Genomic DNA, 24,145 nt, shown 5'->3' with positions numbered 1-24,145 from the left:
ACGGGCAGCTTCCTTGCAGGCAGTTTCTAAGGCAGGCGATGGAAGGGAGCTGGAGCCAATCTGGTCGCTCAGAGGCAGGAGATTGCTTGCTTTGTAGGTGCAGCTCCGAGGCTGCCTTCCAGAGCTGTTCTTTCCTGGGAGAACTGTCATCCACACCGCCAGCCCTTCACATGGATTTGGAATCAGCATCTCGTTTGCTGATGAGCACCTCCAGCAGCCGAAGCTTCGCCTTTATGTGTTTGTATTCATTGTATTCTTCAGCCATTGGAGTACGGTCTTCCTTCTGGACATTTCTACAGAGAAACAAAGGAAAGAGGAGCTGGGAGTCACTTTCTGCCCTTTCTAGAGGACAACATGCATCAGGAATTTGGAAACTTGTGTATTCCATCAATGTAGAATCTGTGTTGGTGACTGCCTCTTGGTATCCACATGGGATGGGTTCAGACAAGTGAAAAGTGGTTTTTCTTTGGAGGTACCATGCAACGCGAGGGCTTATAAAGTTAATCTAGAAGAGGACGCTGGATTCCCTACAGCTGGAAATATAGATGCCTATAAACTGCCATGTGGGAACCAGATTTGAGTCCTCTGCAAGGGTAGCAAGTGCTCTTATCTGCTCACCCAGTTAAACTTGTAACCACCAATCCACACAATTTGTAGGCATTTCAAGAAGACTTAATATCCCTACTTACGGACTTGCTTTTGGAATTCAGCAACTGGTCATAGAGTGCTAAGTCTTTGTAGTTTACCGGGTAATTTATTTATGCACCCTTATATGCACTAGCACTGGCTTAAAGCTTATGCTGAGGTCCGTGGTACTTCGTATACACAACCTCACACACCTCTCACAACAGCTTGACCAAAAGGAGCCACTGTCTGTATTCTGCTACACAAGATGCAGTTGTGTCCAGCAGTGACACTCATGGGAGGCTGATTGAAGCCACTTTGGCATCCGTGTAGCAGGCATTCAATTACCCTGCTTCCTTTTCTCTTCACTATAGAGAGACAAAAAAAAAAATGGGCAAATGAAACCGATTTTATTCTCATCTGCCTTGCTTTGGTGAAGGATTGTAAGACAGGGGGTCAGAAGACTACTTCCACGGAGCACTATCAGCCGGGTGAAAGGCTCTCACACTTGAGACTTTAGATGTTATAATGGCATTGGGCCCTCACAACTTTAAACCATGAGTGACAGTGCACTTTCTAGCATTCGTTGTGGGAAGAGCTTTGTTGAATTTTCTCCGGCCTTCCTAAATTAATTTTTTTTTTTTTTGCCAGGTCTGCAACCAAGTTAATGGTGTGTCTGAGGCAGTCTAAAACTACCCCCCCCAATCTGTTTCCCTATGTTGAAGTCAGCCTGTTTTAACTTCTCTTTAAGAAAACAGTTTATCTAACGTAACTGTGTCTTGCATTTCTCACTTAATCAGTTTTTACAAAATAAGCTAAAGGCATAGCTTGAATCTTAAATTATGTGTTCTTCCATCCCAACTCAGACCAGTGGTGCATGCGTGCCACTGAACGCAGTCAATAGGTTGAAAGCAAACATAAGGAAAACAAGTATCTCCCATTAATGTTGGCAGCAGTATGTGGCTATAGGTTGAAAGCATTTGTTTGTGGATTTCAATGCTACTCTGGGTCATTAGGGTTCCTAGAGTAAATTCTTCCTTTGTAAATTCTGGTTTAAAAAAAAAAAAAGATTAAGCCCAATGATTCTGGGTGTGCTGATGCACACCTTTAATCCAGCACTTGGGAGGCAGAGGCAGGTGGACCGCTGTGAGTTCAAGGCCAGCCTGGTCTACAAAGGGAGTTCATGACAGCCAAGGCTACACAGAGAAACTGTCTCAAAAAAAAAAACAAACCAAAGAAACAAACAAAAAACCCAACAACAACAAAAAAACAGCGATGGCTCCCCACCCCCTTCTTATGCCATATTTTCTATGCAATGCAACAAGCATATTTGACCATGTCCCCTGGATGGGGAGACCTGGTGGCACTCAGAGGAAGGATAGCAGGCTACCAGAAAGAGACTTGATACCCTATGAGCATATACAGTGGGAGGAAGTCCCCCTCAGTCACAGTCATAGGGGAGGGGAGTAAAGGGAAAATGGGAGGGAGGGAGGGAGAAATGAGAGGATACAAGGGAGGGGATAACCATTGAGATGTAATATGAATAAATTAATACAATAAAATTTTTAAAAAACAAGCATAGAGCAATGCCCCTCATTAGAGACAGATGGAGGACGCAAGGGGAGGGGTGGAGAATTCAAATCTCTGCTCAATCCTGGTGTAAGCTATTCCAAGACAGTTTTTTTTTTTCCTTCCATCAATGTGGCACCAGCGCAATTTATACTTTCTTAACCCTTTTGCAGGTTCCACAATATATAGATCATGTGAAGAATACTACATACAATATTTGGGAAAATGTAAAAATGAAAGGCATACAGAAATCAACACTTATAACAATTAATAATAAATTGACTTGTGTTGATTACTATTATTATTTTAGGAATTACTTCTTTTGTCCTTGTATCCATATTTTCTAAAGAGTCTGTGGTGTGTGTGTGTGGGGGGGGGAAATACAAACATTTAGGTATAAACATGTACAGATTTTGAGAAAAGTAATTATACAGTAGATCCAAGTTAGAAATCCTAAAAATAAATTTATGTAATCTTCCACCTAAACTGGGACATAACACAGTCCCAATGTCAAAGTGAATTGCTGTACCTTCTTTTACATCCTCACACTCCAGGGAGAACTCGAAAGAAACTGCAGTTTACCTACCTTGGATTTATGTAAAACTAATTTGGGAGGGTAAAACCTAACTCCACATGAGAACCACAGATCTACCTGTTCTATCCCTGAGCCCAGGTATGATGTGAAGCAGACTCTGTGACAAAGACTTTCCCAGCAAAGTTAGGAAACAGGTAAATCAATACCACCTGAAAACTCACTGGGTAAAAAATAACCTAGTCACCCGGCAGAGACATTCACAGTTGCCTCTCATACATGGTTTTCATTCAGCCTTGATAATGACCATCCCAGTTCTTCTAGTGAGTGAAGCCAGGACGTAGTACAAACTGAGCCATATCTTCAGGGCAACTTTGGGTTTTCAACTGTGGTTAAACTACCATCACCACCACCACCCCAACCCCCGTCCCAAGTATCATTTTTCTCTCTTGCTTCCTGAGAAGAAATTCAATGCTGTCAATTTTGAAACTGAGCTCCGAGCTAGTCATTTTAGCTGAGAACTAAATGTGACAGGTTAGCTTAGCATATCAGCAGACTCAGCACAGGTCCTGACACTGTACAAGAAACATTTTTTTTTTCCCTTAAATGTATACATCTCATGGTCTCACTGAAAATCTCTGAGGGTCCCTAGGCATATAAACCTGAGAACCTGGTTACAAGGAGAATGCAGCAAAGTTGCCACTTCAGAAGCACTCTTACAGGTGGGATAGAAGCGGAGGGCCTGGGATGTAGAGTGAGACGATGGGGAGCTGACGGACAGGGAGACACACGCTTACCTCCCATTTTGTCTGAAAAAGTTGTCTTCAAAGTCATGAAGTTTCTTTCGGATCCTTTTCTTTTCTTCTCTCATTTCCTGAAGGGATTCCAAGAGTTCAGGTCTAAATGAGGAAGATCAATTCCAAAACAGTTAAATGTGAAGTGTTGTTGGACGTGTAATGAGCATGTGATGTGATAGGAACTGGGGAGAAGGAAAACAAAGCAACTTAAAAGTCACTGTGGGTGCTTTCTCTTGAATGCCCACCCTCGGAAAACAGGCAAGATGCTGGGGGCTCCTTGGGGACCTTGCTCCTTATGAATGATTAGATCTTATGAAGCCCTCAGGTGCTTTGTCATATATTTTTCAAAAAGAGCAAAGTGATGTCTGTACTTGGTGTTCCATGGTGAGTTGTGGTGGACAGAGAGCCCCAGTGTCAGTCAGAGACCTTACGCTTGTTTATGCAAGATCTCAAAATTTCCTCAAATAACCTGGGATAACATATATGAGAAAATTGATAACCATGCTGCCCCTTTTCTCTCCCTTTCCCTCCCTCTCTTCCTCCTTCTCTCATCTCCCTCTCCTCCCTGCCCCTTTCTAGGTAAGGTTGGACTCTGCAGCTCTAAACTGACCTGGAATTTACTAGCCCAGGCTAGCCTCAAGCTCACTCACGGCTTTAGCGACTAAGCCTGTCTCATTATTTTAAATCATTACTTTCTCTATATGCACGTACCCTAGGTAAATCACTTGTGGCTCTTTGACTAAACTAACTTATATGCTGTTATTTGAATTAGACCACTATAATGCCATTGCCCAAACAACATACATTGAAGCAGAGTGGAGATTTGAAAGGTCTGAGTCCTGGCTGCATTTCGAGGGCATTTTGTCATCCATTGGTGAAATAAATCCATCAGTATCATCTTCAATTTGGTCCAGAAAGCAATGTGCACTGCAGTCTGTTTTCAGAGTGACAGGAAGGTCTGGTTTTGGGGAGCTGTCATCTTCCGAGCCCTCCTCTTGTTCCTGGAGGTACATGGCAACCCCAATAAAACTTTGAGCAAAGTTGCAGCATGCTTCCATTGTAAGTGTCATTCAGAAATCACCTAACTAGCCCGATTCATATAGTTTGTCCTCTCTTTTATTAAAATGGTGGCATGAAAACAAAGTATAGAAGGCAGAGCTTGAAACCACCAGTCAACAATTATTAATTGATGACTTAAGACACCCTTTATACCATCATAGAAATGATGACTTAAAGGGTTTGTTCCCCATACACATCAGTGACAGAGTGGATAGGGTATCTGGTTTGCTGAAATATAGACTCTACATTTATCTTACTTTATATATCTTGATAATAGTATAAAAAGCAGTTGGAAAGTTCAAGTTCTATAAGTAGGTTAGGAAAAGGAAAAACTGAATCCATAGACAAGCATCAGGGGATCATGTGACCCCTCAGCACAGTATGCTTTATATTTAAAAATAAGAAATAACATGCCAAGATGCCAGACAACAGATAGGATATTAGCTGAAGAGTTTATTAAGTGAGCATGGGGAGAGAAGGAAGGGGGGAGGAATACCACAGAGAGAGAGAGAGAGAGAGAGAGAGAGAGAGAGAGAGAGAGAGAGAGAGAGAGAGAGACAGAGACAGAGAGAGAGACAGAGAGAGACAGAGACAGAGAGACAGAGACAGAGACAGAGAGACAGAGAGAGACAGAGACAGAGACAGAGGAAGAGAGGAAGAGGCAAGGTAGGTCTGTCCTTTTATGTACTTGGCAGGGCCATATCCCCATGGCAGGTAGACAATGACATCACAGGTAGGCAGACTGAAGCAGAATCCTAACAGTGGGAATTACAAAGTGCTGGGTCATGGACAGGAGGTATCAATGAGGTGATTATATCCCCTTGGTATTTGCAATATCTAGAGACATCTTTCAGTAGTCACAGTTAAAGAGGGGATGGTAGCAACTTGTGGGTGGCAGGCAGGAATGCTAGGAAACATCTCCCAGCAGTTATCCTGATCCAGTGCCAACAGAATAAGGCTGAGAATCTGTCTAGTGAATGTCTAAAGTGAACTTGGCATAGACTGACAGTCACACAGGTGAGGATTTGGAGAACTGAAAGGGCCTCTGCCATCAGGCAAAGGCCTGGCATTTGGTCTACTGTCCTGGCCAAAACATAGCTAGGGATAAATTGGCTCTAGAGAGAACCAGATAAACTGACCTATGTGTTTCCAGCAGAGCCAGTGGCTGTTGAGGGGCCTGAAAGCCACATTCCAAGCAGGAGCAGTAGGAACTTGGAGAAAAGATGTCTAAGCAAGGAGCTGAGTGGGAGAAAATGGCATGTGACAATAAATGTGCAGAAGAGCCATAAAGGGAAAAAGCCATATGTGTGTTCCCTGGCTTTCCTGGGGGTAAAGCCAAATGTGTGTGCAGAATGTAAGGAGCTATACCAGCTACAAAATGTAAGTTCTCCCTGTGATTATTTTTCATTTATCAAACCAACACATTCTAAAATTATCTTATATAATTTTATTTTATATTGTAACAAAAGCTGATTAGAAAATGTAATATGGTAGCTACTTTTGATACTGAGCTCAAATAATAGACAGCCTAGCCTTCCCACTGCTCTGGAAGCCTCAGTCTTGAGACTAGAATCCTATTTAAACATGTTTCAGAGGGTTCCTGGAGAAGAAGGAAAATTCTCCAGGCTTATTGTGGGTTGGAGGTCTTCAGGGCCTTTAGAAGTTGAGCTGGCTTCTTCCAAGAAGCAAGTATAACTGGGGATAAGTTTTTTAAAAAACCACTTAGACTTGGTCTTTTTTTTTTTTTTTTAATCTCCAACACACTGCAGTATAAATGGCAATAGAACAACTGTATTATGTGTTAGCATGTATCAAGAGCTTTGTCTGTTTAGAACAAAATGAACCAAAGGCAGCAGTATTTACAAAAGCAATGTAACCATTGCAAAATTACTGGTAATTCTGAGCATAATGTGAGCCAGTGGGCAATCAGCCACAGCCAAAATATTCTTCTAAAAAAAACATTGTTAAAGAATAAGAATGGGTAGAGTGTCCGTGTCCAAGAAGAGCATCATTAGTCTATCTACCGTTCATTTAATGAGGCAACTATTAAGAATGTCACATCTTGCAGGTTATTCAAGAGCATGTTTTCACCTGGTAATAAGCCCATTATATGCTGCTGAGAGAGGCATACTAATTTTCATATACAAACTATCCAAATTTCTTCAATTACCACAATTCAACTCATCTGTAAAACTGCCAGATGGACAAAGCTTGTTGCCTTTCATTGATACCAAAGCATATTGAAAGAAAATAGCTGTGATTTTAATGATATAATACAGCACACTGGCCCTGATGTTCCAGTATGGCACTCATAATTCAGATACTATTTAGTAATGTGATTATCGAGCACAGTCTTTCCAATACATTGAAACTGGATATTGTAGTGTGGATTACCTTAACTGCAGCAAGAAAATGGCGCTTTCAACTGGTCACCCTCAATAGATTATTCTGAGATAATCATTCTTAACCATAGGAGATAAATGACCCCCCTCAGCTTAGAATGTCACAGAAATATGACAGGTGGGAACTCTTATTTGTTGTTGTTGTTGTTGTTTTGTTTTTTGAGACAGGGTCTCTCTGTGTACCCTTGGCCGTCCTGGACTCACTTTGTAGACCAGGTTGGCCTCGAACTCACAGTGATCCACCTGCCTCTGCCTCCCAAGTGCTGGGATTAAAGGCATGAGCCCCCACACACGGCGACAGGTGGGAACTCTTAAAACTTACTTCTGCTTTTGGATTTCAGTCTTTCCCTTTGGCCTTAAAAAAGTAATTATGATTTAAAACAACACACACACACACACACACACACACACACACACACACAAAACAAGGTGAGAAACAAAACAGTCTCTGAAATCAAAGTAAAAACAAAACAGAACAAATTAACAAAGAGGAGAATGGAAGGAGATTGGCAAGGTTCTGACACAGATAGGATGTGAGTGGTCACAGCTGGTTTGTTTGGGTAGCTACTGATTTGGAGAAAATGCTACTAGAACTACCACCCAAGGGCTGTCACACAGAGTAGGGTTAGCAGGATAGTAATAGCACCAAGCTCTTCACCTTTATCTCCTTGAAGAAGGAAGCAGTTTCGCCCTCGATAATTGGCTGCAGCAAAGGGCTTCTTCGTTTGCTGGAGGGGGAACCCTGTGACAAGCGTTAACAAACAGGATATGTTATAAACCCCCTTTTCCTTGCCTTACAGCTCTCGGTGATCTCTTTGACCATACCAGTGTTCACTATTGTATTTTAACTACATTTTATAACCATTTTCCACCAAAAGCTCCCAAGCAAACCCAATACAGTCAAGGTTCTTTTCCAAGTGATCCTCCCTTCAAAGCCCCCGGCCTCAAATTAGAGGACAGAGTAGAGTAAGAAGGCACAAGCTTCTTCTTCTTCTTTTCCTTCTCTCTTTTTTTTTTTTTTTTACCACCCAAACTCAGGAATCCCCTAAGGAAAGAACTCACCCCATTATCTTCTCTCTAGACCCAGTAACTACACCTAACTGGCATGAGCAAAGGTAAGTGGCTCAAGGTCACAGCATGCAAAGGTTAGGGAACTTCTCTGTTCTGCACTCACCCTATCAGGACCCTAAGTCTTCCTATCTGGTGGAAGACAATGACTTCTTACATTAAGTCATTTTCTTATTGTGCAGGCAATTTGCAGAATAGTAACATTCTTTAATTGCACCTGCCTAGAGTCTCTAGGTTGTCTCTTATTCATAAAAATAAGTGCAATATTAAAAGAAATGTGAAAAAATATGATAGCATACTCTAAGCCTGGAAATGAAGAAATGAATAATAATATTAATTGAAGCACTAAATAGGAAGAGCAGCTAAAGAGAGTAAAACATCTTAGACGTGATATCAAGCCAAGGCTGTGACAGCAAATGGGATGAGGGCGCTGGGTCAGGCAATGCTTCTCGCAGACATGGACAGGCACTAACATCCCAACTACATCTAGCCTGGGGAGGAAATTCTCAGGCTGGCTAAGGAAAGGTAGAAGGCTGTCAGTGTTAACATTCTTCCGAGAACCAGAGAGAAGCTGCTCTTCCTCCTTGACGAGTTCAAGTCCAGGTCCTAACACTAGTTATATCCCAGGATGGTAGCCATGGTAGGCAGCTTCCCAACCACTTGCTTACCTCTCTCTCCCTCCACTTCCTCTCCACCCCCATAGCCTCCAAAACAAGGACCTTCTCAGGGGACCTTCTTTAGAGGGTCCTCGTTGGGTCAGCTTCTTGGGGAACAGTGCCTCTAGTGAGTGGGGCGACTGTAAACGCATAGCCCGAGGAGAGAAGTGCTCTTTGGAATGAAGAACCTGGAGAAAGCACACCCCTACACTACCCTGTGCTCTGTCTCTAAAGAATCGGTTTAGATATTGGCCCTATGTGTGCCAAAGGAATGGATAGATGATGAAGTCATTCCTCAGGCGGTAAGGTTGTGGATATGAATGGCTGGTTCATCTACCGCAGCCTGATCTTTATTGAAAATGAATGTTAGGATCCTATTAGCATAAGTGGGTCTCCTCCAACAGAAAGGGGGCAGCTATAGTCACAATGATGAGTATATGGCTTAGGGTCCTGTGCTGCTTAGTTTTTATTCAATTTGATACATGTAGAGTTGCCTGAGAGGAGGCATCCTCAATTGAGAAAATGCCTCATTAGATTGGCCTGGAACACATCTGTGAAGCATTTTCTTGATTGATGTGTGAGAGCCTAGCCTACTGTAGGAAGTGCTAGCCCTGGGCAGCTGGTCCTGGGTTGTATTAGAAAGCAGGCTGAGTAAGCCATGGAAAACAAGCCAATAAGCAATGTTCCTCCATGGCCTCTGTTCGAATTTCTGCCTCCAGGTTCCTTCCTTGAGTCCCTTTCCTGACTTCCATTCAAGACATACTATAAACTACAAGCTGAAGTAAACCTGTTCTTCCCCAAGTTTTCTGGTCATGCATAGTTGACCAGCAGTAGTTGAAACCTAACAAGGATAGGTGCTCTTAGCATAGTCATGGGCTGCCAACAGGAAGGGGAACACTGTACTCACAATGATGGGGATAGTGGTGGCCCGGGACAGGATCTGTTTCACTAGTCGGTACCTATCATATAGAGGCTTCATAATCTGACGCTCAGTCTTTGTCACCTGAAAAGGAAGAACAGGAGAAATGAGAAGCTGGCTCCCAGCTCATTCTGCCCCATGTCCCCAGCATGCTTTGGGCTTTTGTGGCCCAAGAGAATATACAGATGATACAATTTTTAAAGTTTTAAAACCTGATAATATTTAGTAAGTACATAAAAAATACTGCAGATTTAAACTACAGATCAGTGGAAATCACCCTCCTAATATACTGTCTGTCTATACATGAATAATGTGCTATATGCTCAGCCACTATAGTAATTCTAAAACCACTATTGAAAACTCAAGGTAGCATGACTATAGAGATGGCTCAGTGCCTGCTCTCCCAGAGGACCTGGGTACAATTCCCAGCATTCACATAGCAGATCACAATCATCTGTAACCAGTCCCAGAGGATCCAATGCCCTCCCCTGGCCTCTGTGGGCTCCAAGTATGCATGTGCTACACAAGCATGCATGTAGGCAAGATGCCCAAAACCATAAAAGAAGTAAATAAAATTTAAAACAGCCCTCCAAACAACAAACAAGCAGACATTCCTCTCTGTGTGAGGACCCAGCAGACACAGTTGCCGAGCCTGCTGACCTGAGCCTGATGTCCAGAACCCATCTGTAGGAGAGAACTGGCTTCCTCGAGTTGCCTTCTGACCTCTATATGCTGTGTTGTGCATCCTCCCAATAAATAGGTAAATGTAAAGGAAATCCAAGAAACTCAAGGTTCCAAATCTCCAAATGGTTCACTCTCTAGGGAGAGCGGAGGGCCCAAGGAAAGGGGCAAGAGTTTTTATTATAGGGCTCACTACATGGCACTGTAATCAACTTATGTGAACGAATTTCTTCCACATGAAACTGTTTCCTCTTAAAAGTATGATTCTGGCAGACAGAGCGTATTCAAGGAACATTAGTTGCTGGAATCCATCGGATGATTCATTCTCATTTTCTTCATCAGGCACACCCACTCGAAATCTCTAAGCAGCAGGAAGGAATCCAGTTTCCTTGTACTGGATTTGACTTCTCCCCTCCTGCACTGCAGTTCAAACTCCAGAGATAGACTAAGTTACCTCATGCCTAATTCTGTGCAATTCCCTCTACACCGAAGGGGCTTTCTCTCTCCTTCATTTGGAATTGGCAGATCAGAAGCCAACTCGGCACAGCCCTCTTTCCTTGTTCCCCATCTTGAAATAATGATCCTGACCTTCATACCACCACTTGTGCTAGCTTTAGGCCAGTTTGACACAAACTACAGTCATTTTGCAAGCTAGAACCTCAGTCTAAATCTAAATGCCCCTGTCAGCTTGGTCCGTGGGCAAGCTTGTGGTACATTTTCTCCATGATTGATGGGTGTGGTGGTTTGAAAGAAAATGGCCCGCCCCCACTCATAGGGAGTGGCACTGTTAGGAGGTGTGGCCTTGTTGGAATAGGTGTGGCCTTGTTAGAGGAAGTGTGTCACAGGGTGGGGGTGGGGGCTTTGAGGTCTCAGATGCTCAAGCCAGACCTAGTGTGGCATTATCTTCCTGCTGCCTATGGATCCAGAGGTAGAGCTCTCAGCTACCTCTCCAGCACCACATCTACCAGCGTGACACCATGCTTCTTGCATAACAACAATGGACTAAACCTCTGAACTGTAAACTAAGTCCCAATTAAATGTTCTCCTTTACAGGAGTTTCTGGGGTCATGGTGTCTCTTCATAGAAATAAAACCCTAATTAAGACAGAAGGCCAGTTCATTGTGGATAGCACCATCAAGGACTGGTGGTCCTTGATACTGTAAGAGAGCAGGATGGACAGCATTCCTCCATGGCCTCTGCATCCTCACCTACCTCTAGGTTCCTGCCTTGACTGAGTTCCTGCCCTGACTTCCCTTCATGAGGCACTATAAGATGAAATAAGCCCTTTCCTCTCCAAGTTGCTTTTGGTCCTGGTATTTATCACAGCAACAGAACCCTAACAAAGACACTTGACGCTTATAATGCCTTGTGCTTTCAAACACTTTTATATTCGTAAACATTTACATGGTAAGTGTTCACACATGTATGTCCTTGTTTACTACATAATCTGTTGAGCTCAAGGCTTATATGTTTTCATATCCTGAGTAGCTATTTTAGTAACTCATCCAATGAATACATCCTATACATATCTTCAATGTTAGTGAATGGATATTTCAAACCTATCTAGGTATGCCCAACACAGAGCTATTTCCTTTCACTACCTCAATGCACAATAAAGTCTTTTTAGAATTGGTCACTGGGCTTTTGCATTCTATTACCATTCAATGAATGAGAAAGCGAGAGTTTCTCAGGTAGGAAATGGCATAAGATATGCAGCTTTACCGTTTATCTCAAAGTCTTGGAAGATTCAACTTCAAGGACAATTCTGGGTTATGTAAATATGTTGTTCTGTGTGGCTTTTGTGTCTGCCTTTCTCAACATGGCCAGCAGTAAATCCCTTTGGATAAACTTTCACACGCTAACATGGCACTGCAAAACATTGTGGATTTCCCACTTGCTAGCATACATAACAATCCATTCCATTGCCAGCAATGATAACAATCTTTCCCTTTAACCTTCATCATGGCAGTTTTAAGGATTGTTGACATGCTTCTGATTCTAGGATGTGTCATATCAAATGGAATTTTAAAATTAGTCACTTCATTAAAAATGAGTGTCAGGACAGCAAGGTGACTCAGAGGTCATTTCACATGAAATAACAGATCTCATTGTGATAGTACCATAATCCTATTATAACACCTAACATGCCAACGCTGGCTGCTCGTAAGGGCATGCCATTCTGGTGAGCCATTTGGCACATGTGTGAATTTACAGGCCATTCATCATTTACCTACACATGTGTATACCAAACACACTAGTCAACAGAATTCTCTGTGTATCACTTTCCGATGGTAAGCTGAAGAAGTCAGTTTAGAAAATAGTTGGTGGCTCATAATTACTTGAAAATAACTTTAGGCCAAACATTATATATATATGTGCCATCTCTTCAAAATTCTTTTTCTCCTCTTTCAAAACCATCGTTTAAAATTAAGTGGATATGCTGAATAGCTTTGCAGTGTGTGGAAAGAGATTCTTATTAAGATGGGGGTTTTGTTCTGTTTTGTTTTGTTTTTTAATGCAGACCAAAACAACAGTAGCCAGTGTGGTGGCACAAGACTTTAGGTTCCAGAACTTAGGAAGTGAAGGCAAGTGGATTTCTGTGAGTTCATGGCCAGGCTGGTCAACAAAGCAAGATCCAGGGCTGCATAGTGAGACTTTGTCTCAAAGCAAAACAAACAAAAAGCCATAAACATGAGACAGAAAGATCAGGGAGAGAGCAGCACTCCCACCCTGTCATCAACTCGATACAGAAACAGTGCCACTGTTCACTTACTACCTTGCTTTCAATTACTCTGGAAGATCGGATACTGTTTTCAAATTCCAAGGGGACACTACCAATAATTATTTACATCTAACTAGAGGCAAGTCCTGAGTAGAAATCACAAAGCCCAGATAAAAAAAACAGCCCAGTGTACCTGCCTTTATGTCAGGAGGGTTTTCTATTAGCTTCAAGCAAAACTTTTCTACAATTTGGTTGAAGTTACCTGAATGTAGAGGTGAATGGCAAAACCATATTTACTTTGATGATAAAAACAAAATGAGAGCCATAGAGTCAGAGCTAGAAAAGCCTTGTTCTTCAGGGGTTAAAACAAAAGCACTGAGAGGGCAATGCTTTCCCAAGGAAAGAGAACCTAGGTGAGAAGTGGATGTACCAACTCCCAGGCCAGTTTTCTTTCTGTTCACAATGCCATCAGACCTGGATGAAGCTGCAGCTGGCAGTGAGAGGATGGCTTATTTTAACTGCTGCATTCTTGGCCCATTAACTTAGAAAATGGCAACTCTTCTATAAGTTAAGAATAGCAGGATGTTTGTGTAAAGATCAGGAAGTCTACAACAGGTAACCAGAGGAGAGTGTTTATATATAGATATGTAATTCAAATGTTAACTTGGCTGTGCTTAATGCTGTGTTGGTCCACACGGTTTTGAAACACAGAGTTAAAGTATCCCAAATGAAGGAAATAATTAAGAAGAAGTCAGAAGCACAGGTCAAACAACCTATTCTCTCCCCTTCCATGTTTCTTATGAATGATGATATGAGGGCTTCAATTATTTGTTATATTTTTCCATGACATCATTTTTAAAGATGTCATACACTTGTTGAAAAGTGTATGCTTTAATAAAAGCTCACAGAGAATGATGAGACCACTTGTTTTTGTAGGCCACACATGTCCACCTACAGAGAGCTAGCGCTGTTAAAACAAACGGCTGTGCTGAGCACTGTGTAGCACATGACTGTTTGGCTATGATCCTGGGGCTCAATGGCCTGTTAAATTGGAATCTGCATACTTAGAAAAATGCGTGAGTTCTGAACATCTACTCTATGAGATAAAGGTACATAGAATGACAGCCTGGCATTGGAAATATATGTATTTTTTGTCTAACCGTGTTTATGGGTTAGGGTTAACTATAGTACAAATCTTAAAAAAAAAAATCAAAGTTTTCTTTGATTTTCGGGCTGGCTGTTTATGAAGAGAAGTTTGCTTTTTTTTTTCCCCCCTGAAGAGGTTAGAGCATTGGATTCTAGCAAGAGGCAGAGAGATCTGAGATCAGTGAAAAATAACATTAATATTTGTTCTCTATCCTGTGAGATACTTAAATCTTGATCTATCTGAAAGAGAATAAGGCAAGACAAAAGACTAATAACACTTTGTATACGTAATAACAGACAGGTAAAAAGAGTACACTCTTTGCACCACTGTAATCATGTCATGTCAAGCAGGCAGGAAAGAGGAACCATGGGATTGTAGCGGCAGCGAGAACTGTCCTTAACTATGCAACACCAAAGCTGCTATTTACTTCCTCTGTTTTGAGTTTACATGTCAGTATATGTATAAATGTCTCTGTGTGTCTCTAATCTCTTTACTGCCAAGACAACCCACAACAGATATCTCTCAACCAAGTACCAAAAGTTCAAGTAGTTACTTAAGCAGCCCCAGGTTGGCCAAGCAAGTTCCGAGTTCCTACAGTTCTGAGCCTCACAGTGTCACAGAGTCTGCACTGGGGATTGAAGGACAAATAGGAAGAAAATCTTCCCAACTTAAAGATACACACATACACACACACACACAAAATCACAAACCTAACAACAAAATACCAACACCTCCACCACACAAACTAGTGACCCAACAGGTAAGATTGTTCCAATTAGAATGCAGTTGTGTGCTCTCCAGGGTGGGAGGCACAGGCCAGGAAGTCAAAGGAATCAGTCCATATTCTAACTAGAATCCACAGAAGCGGAAGAAATATGCAAAGGGGGAAACAGTGTCACTGAAGCCTCCTGGTGGCCACAAATTCTATTACTTAGGATTTTAAGCTTCTGTGGCACAGGGGCTCTATCTGTTCACAGCAGTTCAGCTCTGCCTCTCCCCACCCCCATCCTGACTACTCCAGTACCGAAGACAAAATTTCACAATCCTTGAACTCTGGAGCACTTACTCTTTGGTTCAGTGCCTTATTAAAAAAAAAAAAAAAAAAAAAAAAAAAAAAACTGAAACAAAAACTTGGCTGAAACATGAACATTATCCTAGAGTTCCAGTACTTTTCCACTGCAAGAACAGTCCAGCAAAATGAATGAGTGCCAGGACCAGAATTTTTCACACACACACACACACACTGATATATTGAGAACCAAAACGCAATTTAGGGTGCCTTCTGTGGAAACTCCCTGAGCTTACACTGTGTGACAGGTTCTGTGCCAGCCACTGAGGATTAGGTTCACTGTTAGGTAAACAACACCCAGAATCCTCACCCCACGAAACACATGATTCGGGGTTTAGCTCTGTGGAAGAGCGTTTGCCTAGCTCCTGAAGAACCTAGTTTGATACCGTGCCTTGTTTTAAAAAGCGTTTAATATATCATTCTAGAGGCTTCTGTATTAAAAAGAACATCATTCAGAAGAAAAGATTAAATTCATTTCACTAATTTATTAAATTAGTAGTTAGGACAGAGTGGAAGAGTCCTGCTTTTGGGGTTTTCATAAAAAAATCTGTGAATCTAAATTTCATGCTTCCATATACCTGCCTGTAGGAATTGCTGTTGTTCCTGCATTTTTTTTTTTTTTTTTTTGCCAACTGAACAGAAGACTATGAAGAGTAAAAATGCTGGCCGTGTCCTGCAGCACAGAGCGATGGTTTTGGGCCACATCTACAGTCCCTTCATAATACGGCTATGGAAGCCTAGCATCAGCTGCAGCGTATGGGTGCTGACTTGGGCAGGAGGTCTCCTTACTTCAGAAATTTAACATCCTCATACTTTTCCCTCCCCTTCACCTCTCCTCCCCTTCAGCAGAACACTAGAGACTTAAGTCTGGTTGCAGACTAACTTTTGTTAAAATTCAGACATGTTCAAGATCTGATTCAAGACTCAATGTCTAACAGAACTCTACTGGCCAAGCCTTCAAAACACTTAAGTACAGCATGAATATACAGTAGGCTGCCTGTCTAGTACAAGGAAAAAAAAACATGTATTAGAGCCTCTATTTCCTGGATGGAACTAAATTGTAGAAACATTCCAAAACCAGACAACTGACCCCAGTGAGGTTTGGTGCATCACATACCGGCCGCCCGTGGATGCTTTCATAGTATAGCAGGGCTTTCTGAAGAGCGACTTTCTCATTAGCAATCTGGTCCTTGGTCATATCCTATATAAACACAGTGGTAAGAAATCAAACATTGGGACAGCATTTGTGCACGCTCTAACTTCTCAGTTTAGCCACATTCCTCTAAAGGAAGAGTTAAAATGCATTGTTCAAAGCTCACCTAGGAATGAGGGCCTCTTCACTTCCCACCAGAAACATAGAGTGCAGTGCACCATTGTCATGGGCTGCAGGAACACCCACATGGCAGGAAAGGCACACTGAAGATGTGGGCTGAGCTTAACGGACCCGGCAATACCTCAGTTATAGGCTACATGCTCCTAGAGGTTTGATTGTAATCCCTCTGCTTAGAGACTCAAGCCATGTATTAACATCAATAAGTTCACTTATTTATTTATTTAATGTGCATCAGCAGTATTTTGCCTGTATGTATGTCTATGTGAGGGTGTTAGGACTCCTGGACTGAAGTTACAGATAGTAAGTAGGGAGCTGTCATGTGGGTGTTGGGAATTGAACCCTGGTCCTCTGGAAGAGCAGCCAGTGTTCCTATCCTCTGAACCATCTCCCCAGCCTCAAAAAGTTCATTTTACAAAGAGTCAATAGAACAATCTGCTTTCAGTTTATAGACAGAAACCAGAGTACCCACCGTTAAAACACTGCATCTTTCATATGCTTCTCTACACACCGGTGGGAAGCTTTAAAAGGTATCATTGTGCTTGTGGGGTTCATCTGACATGCCCTAATCCCTTGGTCTCTTCTCTCTTTTCACCAGGCTTTATGTTGTAATGCCAGGAGACAGCAGCAGAGCCCAGTATGTCCTAACTGGAAAGTGAGCTGAGCAGATGATAAGTGTGGCAAAGGTACCAATCTGCATGGCCTGTGTTTGCACTGTGTTGGCTGCCCTGAGGGCAGATCCCTCAGGCTCTCTAACAGCATCACACCTTAATGTCCTCAGGACGGCTGGACTCCATTCGCTTCTCCTGGAGCTTCCTCTGTATGCAGTCCAGTGTGGCTTCAACGCTGGGCCTGATGGCTTTATCTGACAGATCCTGTTTCTTCTCATCCTCTTTTTCCAGTTGAGAACCAAAACTCTTGGGAAGCGTGTTGCTTCGTTGCCTTGTCCTAGGGGTGAGGTCCTCTTCAGAGATCTTTAGTTTTGACTCTAGGCAATTAGATTTGGAAACAGAGATACATAAGACTGAGGTCTGCTGAACACACACTGCTTTGACTGTCATGTTGATAACTGCTTAGCTATGTCTTTTTTTTTTTTTTTTTTTTTCCTGGATAGAATTGAAATTATAGTATAAGTGGAAATCCCTGGATCATTACATAAACCAAACTAGAATATACTCTTCCTGGATCTTCAGAAATGTTTCCCAAACTCTAATCCTTGGGACAGTTTTAGATTTTAGCACCTGAAATTGTGGCTTCCTTGGCTTAGCATCTGATGTCGGCAATGGACAGAAGCATTTCAAACACATTCCCTTCACACGCACAGATGGGCTGATCCAAAGCCAGACAGCGGCCACTGCTTTTCATCCAATCTACATACCCAATCTAATCATTGCATCTAATCATTGCTGTGACTATGCTTAAACACGAGGGAAAGAGGACTAACCTTCTTCAGATTTGTCTCTGATAAGATGCCTGCTAACACTCCAGTGAGTGCAACTTTAGATTAAACAGGTGCTTAGAAGTGCTAACGTGAAACCATCCTTCTAGGAGTTTGTGGCAGTGAAGACATGTTGAGGAATTCATAGCGTATCTGGTCTGCTTGTCTTGGGATGTGAGGCTTCACAAAGCCTTGGGATGGTGTTCAGTAAAGAACTGGGAGAACTGGGAAGCTTCCTCAGGCCTGGGACACCACGAGGGTGACACGCCACAGGACACAAGGGAATTGTCTCTGGCTTATCGCACACAGGCTACATCTTTATGTCCACAGAGCTTCACTTACCTTTAAGCTGTTTCCGGAATTTGGCCAAGTCATTTGTCCATTTCAGAACCTCTGGGTTGGCTGCTTTGTCACTGTGGGAGGGCTGGGCAAAGAAAACCTGGAGTAAATATTTTACTGCTTGTTTCTGATACTCCCACAGATTTCCTTAAGGGCAAAACCCTGGGTCTTTGTGATCATGGAGCCCTGTGGGGACCGAATCCCCTTTTCTATTACTTGTATGCTTCAGCTTATGAAGCTAATGAAGCCGGAAGCGGAAGAGTTTGTGGGCTTATACTGCAACCGCCATGAAAAATGCCCTCTTGCCACGGGCTTGGGAAAATAAGAGAGAGCCAACAATGGAAGGAGCCTAGCATGGAGAAAACCATGGAAGATAAAGTTGAATCAAATCTTAGCCCAACAAATAAAATTCCCTTCTTGAATCAGTTTTGGGTATCCTCTACATCAGTGGTTCTCAGCCTTCCTAATGCAGTCAGGAAGAGCACTCTGTCATGGACAATTTTAATACAGTTCCTCACGTGGTGGTGACCCCGCCACCCCCAGCCAGAAAATTCTTTTGTTGCTACCTCATAACTGTAATTTTGCTACTCTTATGAAAGGTAATGTAAATATCTGACATGCGGGACATCTGATATGCAGCGCACAGGTGGAGAACTGCGTCTCCACAGGCTGAAGGGCGTGCTAGGCTGAGGAGACCCTGTGCGAACTCACTCTGTACTTCCTCTCCTCCTCAAACCTGTCCTCAAACTTCCGGATCTTCTTTTTAAGGGTCTGAATCCTTCTGGTGAGCTGCACAGGTGTCAGGTCCTCCTGCTCATCATCATAGGAGCCCAGGGAAGAGCTTCGCCTCCTGCAAAGAGCATGGCCTGGGTTAGTTGCCCCATGAATGACCAATAACTATGGGGAGGTCCTATGGGATCTGAGAGTATATGGCACAGAGGAGTGAAAACATCCTCTACCCTTTGATTAAAAGCCAAGCAGATAGGTGCATCTTCTGACTTTGAGTTCTGCATATGCTACCTATTAAATAAGCTATTAAATAACCTTTCATTATCATCGAAACAATCTGAGACTGACAACAGGCCTAACTGTTAAATTTGACAGAGCTTTAGAAACGAAGTGCTAGTTGGAATTCAAAATGAACTCTGCAGTTGAGCCACACAGTAGAGACTCCAACACAGCCTGTTCACTGTGATGGAGAAATTTAGGTGTGCCTCTCCACAGATCCCCAACTTAATTTTTACTATATGAAATAGCCATCAGTGCCATTCTATCTGCTCTAATGTTATATGGCTGGTGCAGTTGCTTACCAGGAACACAGAACGTACCTCATGAAAGAGTGGGAATTGGGGGGAGAAGGAGGCACTTCTGTGTCATCCAGGTACTGCCTGCTTTGCCCATAGGCATAGAACCTGGGGGACAGCATGGGGTCACTGTCCTCATCCAAAAGCTGGTGAATCAGACGCCCCGCCTGTGGGGAGAGGCGGACTTCATCAGGGTCTACATTCTCTTGCTGCCAGGAAGGGATGGGTTCTGGAAAACAGAAGTGGTTTAACAGGTTAACATTGGTCTTGAGAGCATCATTACCCAGGTTTCCTGAATCACTATTGGATGGCTTCTCACTTCATATCTAATGGGCAGAATAGGCACTATGTGGAACTGAAATCACCGCTGTACAACATTCCCACTTGCTCTCAAACCAGAACTTGCTAGGGCTGACCCCAAGGAACAGCCTGGAAGACACATATCCAATTGCTTATCATTCTAATTTCCTCCATAGATAAGTGGTAGAAACCTTTCCATGCAGGGGCACCACTGGAAGAGCCATAAGTGTGTTAGGGGTGCACACCGCACCCTGGCTATCCTGACAACTAAAGAGCCATGTTAGGCGGGGCCTTGATCCTATTTACCAAGGCTTTACATCCTCTGTGTGGGTCATTTGGTAAGAATTCACCCTGTGCCTCTGCCTAGCACACAGGATTAGCATGCTTCTGGCTGTGCATGCCTCTGCCTAGCACACAGGATTAGCATGCTTCTGGCTGTGCTTTGCACTTGTAATTTCAGAAGGTGCCCAAGAGGAGGGGGAGGAAGCACACATAAATTATGAAGAGAGGAAAAAGCCTTATAGAGGCCAATCCCATACAAATTATTTTTAGGTAATCAGTAAGGAAAAAAAAAAAAAAAAAAACAGTACAAAATCCTGACCTTTTATTTTACAGGATAAGAAGACAGTGTTTATTTCTATTTATTACAAGGCTCGTTTCAAAATATTCCTTTCTTTAATTGGAAAAAAATAACAACTGTTGGCCCAGCAAAATGGCTCAGTGGGTAAAGGCCCTTGTCACCAAGTCTGATGACTTGAATTTGGTGCCTGGAACCCATATGTTGGAAGTAGAGAACCAATTTCTCAAATTGCTCTCTAAGCTCCACATCTTCACTATAGCAAAGGCACAACACCCCCCCGTCCACTGACCGACAATATAAATAAATATTAAGAAATGTTTTAAAACTATATCTAAAAATCTTCAAAGTGAATCTTGGATGGCACACTATTTTCCACTTGTAATACTCTTCATTTAAAGGCTTCAACTGCACTTAAAATGTTTAGTGATTTCCATAAGGCTAATACTTGCCATGATCTTACACTCTAGGTTCCTAAAGTGTGAACCACAGAACACCTAGTTGCTCCTTTAATATGAAGATTGAAAATGTATGCAGCTATATGGGACAACTGTGCTTAAACTTTGTGTTTAGAAAGAGCAGATCATATTCCTACAAGGTCAGAGCCAAGATAATTGCTTTTAAAGCCTTGAACCCTTGGTAGATACCTACAGCAACCCACGGGAACAATTAACAACTATCAGCACACAAATCCTCAATCCATCCCAGACACAGTATATTTAAGTAATAGTCCAGATATGACTGACAGGTAGACCAACAAACATGTACACACATGCACACCCACATGCACACAGCATGTGTGTGTATACAAGATCATGCAAACACTCAAAAGCTGCCCAAACAATTCAAGTTCCCATGTGATTATCATGTTTGAGAACTACTGATCCCAGGCTGCTGAGAGATAAGGCCATTGAGAGGCAAGGAAGTTAAGGACAAACACCCAGCCAGTGGGAAGAGTGGGTCTGCGTGCCTTCTAACTTTTAAGTCAGCATTTTGCTTTAGAATGTGCCACAGCTACAAAATCAATGACCACTGCCTGAAAGTTTGGAATACTTCACAGTATAACAGGAAGATAAACATGTTCACTTAAAATGCTATGTCATAAAGAACAAATCTTGCAAAATTTAAAGGAACTCAAATTATCTGGGAACATAGATACATATTTTGAAAAATCAAAATGTTCAAGAAAAAAAAAAAAAAGATTGTTTATTAAGGCTCAAAACATGAGACAACGCATGTGGCTAAGCCCAGAGACAAACATCTCTTTCTTTGGACTAAGGGTATTGGTCTGTGTGTGCTAAGTAACAGGTTTCAGGTCTGAGCAGCTAATCTCTGCCAACACAAAAGGATGAAAAGCACCTCAGAAGAAGGAAGTCAGGAGAAAGGAATCTCCAAGGGAAATGTGAACTTTAGTGTTAAGCTGCAGAAACTGTGATTGTTAGATTGACCAGATTGCATCTTTTATTTCCTAAGACAAAAATCAACTTAGCCAGACTGGGAAAGGGTTAAAGTGGCCAAAGCAGCCATAGCCTCTCCTCAGAGGAGTAAACAGCAAGGGGAGGGGAAGTTGCTTTGTGGGGACCCAACACTTCGATAAAAATCAAGTATGATGTCAATGTTGTCACAAGAGCTCTCTAGTCAGCTTGACATTTCTATTCACCAAGAAAAAAAAGAAATGCAGTTTGAAAAAGTCTTACTCTTGATCCTGAAACCCTCAATTCGACCTTTAATTCAGCAGAATACATTTTCTACAACAAAAACATCTTTTTTTTTTACCATTTGGTCTCTATGATCATGAATTCATTATAAACAGATGGAGTTAAAAGCGATGTTTGGTGAGCTGGAGAGATGGCTCAGAGGTTAAGAGCACAGGCTGTTCTTCCAAAGGTCCTGAGTTCAACTCCCAGCAACCACATGGTGGCTCACAACCTTTTGTAACGAGATCTGGTGCCCTCTTCTGGCCTGAAGGCTCAGCACCATGTACGTAATAAATAAATCTTTAAAGGAAAAAATAAAAAGAGTGGTGTTTGGCAGCTAACCTGAACCTATCTATCCATTCTCTTGTTTAATACAGCTTTATTTTGTCTCTGTCCCTGATCAATTATTTCAAAGACCAATAAACAAACAAACAAAACATCTTAATACATCCTGAGGAAATTCTACCATTTTCCTACTAACCCACGTAGGTAGGGTAGAGGAATCCAGAAGAGACTTGATACCCTATGAGCATATACAGGGAGAGGAAGTCCCCCTCAGTCACAGTCATAGGGGAGGGGAGTAAGGGGAAAATGGGAAGGAGAGAAGAATGGGAGGATACAAGGAATGGGATAACCAGTGAGATGTAATATGAATAAATTAATAAAAAATAAAAAAAAAGAAATTGATAATGTAAAGCCATTGTGAATTTTAGCTTTAACAAAATAAAGAGCAATGTTGCATCATAGTTCCATGGGTGGAACAGAAGTGGATAGCTCCCCGGTTATACAACATGGAGCACTCATGTGATCGCCCCCCTTTCTCCCTTCTACGCAGTCTCAGACTTAAAGGTCCATTTAAGAAAGTCACAAATTGGCACGTAGTATGTATCTCATAAACTAAAGAATCAATACTACCCCTGGGCGAGGTGGCACAGGCTTTTAATCCCAGCTCTCGGGAGGCACAGGCAGGATATTGTTGTGAGTTCGAAGCCAGCATGGTCTACAAAGAGAGTCCAGGACAGCTAGGGTTACACAGAGTAACCCTGTCTCGAAAAACAAAAAACAAACCAACAAACAAAAAAGAATCAATACTACCATTTCCATATTTTAGTCTGAAATATTGTTACTTACATTTTCTAGTTGTCATTCAACAGGGAAACCAAGTAACTGCCCTGCACACTGTGGCACATACTGTGTCAATTACACTGCTCTTTAGAAAGCAAGTTTTGGGGATGTATCACCAGCCATTTCTAATAGCTTCTTGAAAAAATATTTTATATTTAGTCATTAACTCTAGAACATTGAAGCAACCGTATTGAAAAAAAAAATACCCAAACGTATTAAGCATATTTTCATTTTCAGATAAAAATCCCTTTGGTACACTCACAATGAACTTTAGGTGTAATCGTGTCATTTATTTTTTATTAAAAATTAATTCACTCAGGTCATTTGACACCACAGCAGGTGTTCAGGAAGAACAAATACAAAAACTGTGTTCCTGCTATGTAAGCGATAAGAATAGAATAGGTTCTGAGGAGTCCTAGTGCAGACTCCACAGCACACAGGGTCATAAGAGAATCAAGCCATTACAGCAAGGAGTTCCTTTCTGAGCAAAAATGGTGCAGAGCATCATGACAGCTGCGCTCTGCTAATCTGGCTAGAGCCATTGGCTATATAAAAGAAACTGGTTACTGAAATGACTCATTTAAAAGAAATCTGGACAAAATTAAGAGAGATGATATTTCCCATGCTTCTTTTCCAACTATATTATTTAGTGCCATTACTGCTTTTACTGCTTGGCATGATGTCATGGCTCTCTTCTCAGATGTTCAAGGAGAGGCTAGAGATGGGACGATAGAGGCCACCCTAGAGGGATGACTTTCATAAATTCGTTTTAATGTTCTAAAATTTAACC

At 42.1% G+C, this 24,145-nt stretch overlaps 1 protein-coding gene across 1 annotated transcript in view; it reads right to left on the bottom strand.

Annotated features, from left to right (window-relative positions):
• Positions 1–24,145, bottom strand: part of Fam13a (family with sequence similarity 13 member A) — an 82,088-nt gene continuing 57,943 nt past the window's right edge. Inside the window, exons 9-18 of the mRNA XM_051152264.1 lie at positions 19,681–19,885; positions 19,064–19,202; positions 18,356–18,437; positions 17,343–17,563; positions 16,363–16,446; positions 9,615–9,710; positions 7,642–7,725; positions 4,327–4,523; positions 3,523–3,624; positions 1–293 (exon numbers count right to left, since the gene is read on the bottom strand). Coding sequence (XP_051008221.1) covers positions 167–293; positions 3,523–3,624; positions 4,327–4,523; positions 7,642–7,725; positions 9,615–9,710; positions 16,363–16,446; positions 17,343–17,563; positions 18,356–18,437; positions 19,064–19,202; positions 19,681–19,885 — 1,337 coding nt within the window. The 3' untranslated portion in view covers positions 1–166. The remainder of the gene's footprint in view (positions 294–3,522; positions 3,625–4,326; positions 4,524–7,641; positions 7,726–9,614; positions 9,711–16,362; positions 16,447–17,342; positions 17,564–18,355; positions 18,438–19,063; positions 19,203–19,680; positions 19,886–24,145) is intronic.

Source organism: Acomys russatus, chromosome 10, assembly GCF_903995435.1.
Source record: "Acomys russatus chromosome 10, mAcoRus1.1, whole genome shotgun sequence".
NCBI classification, from domain to species: domain Eukaryota; kingdom Metazoa; phylum Chordata; class Mammalia; order Rodentia; family Muridae; genus Acomys; species Acomys russatus.
This window is presented reverse-complemented; position numbering and strand designations above follow the sequence as displayed.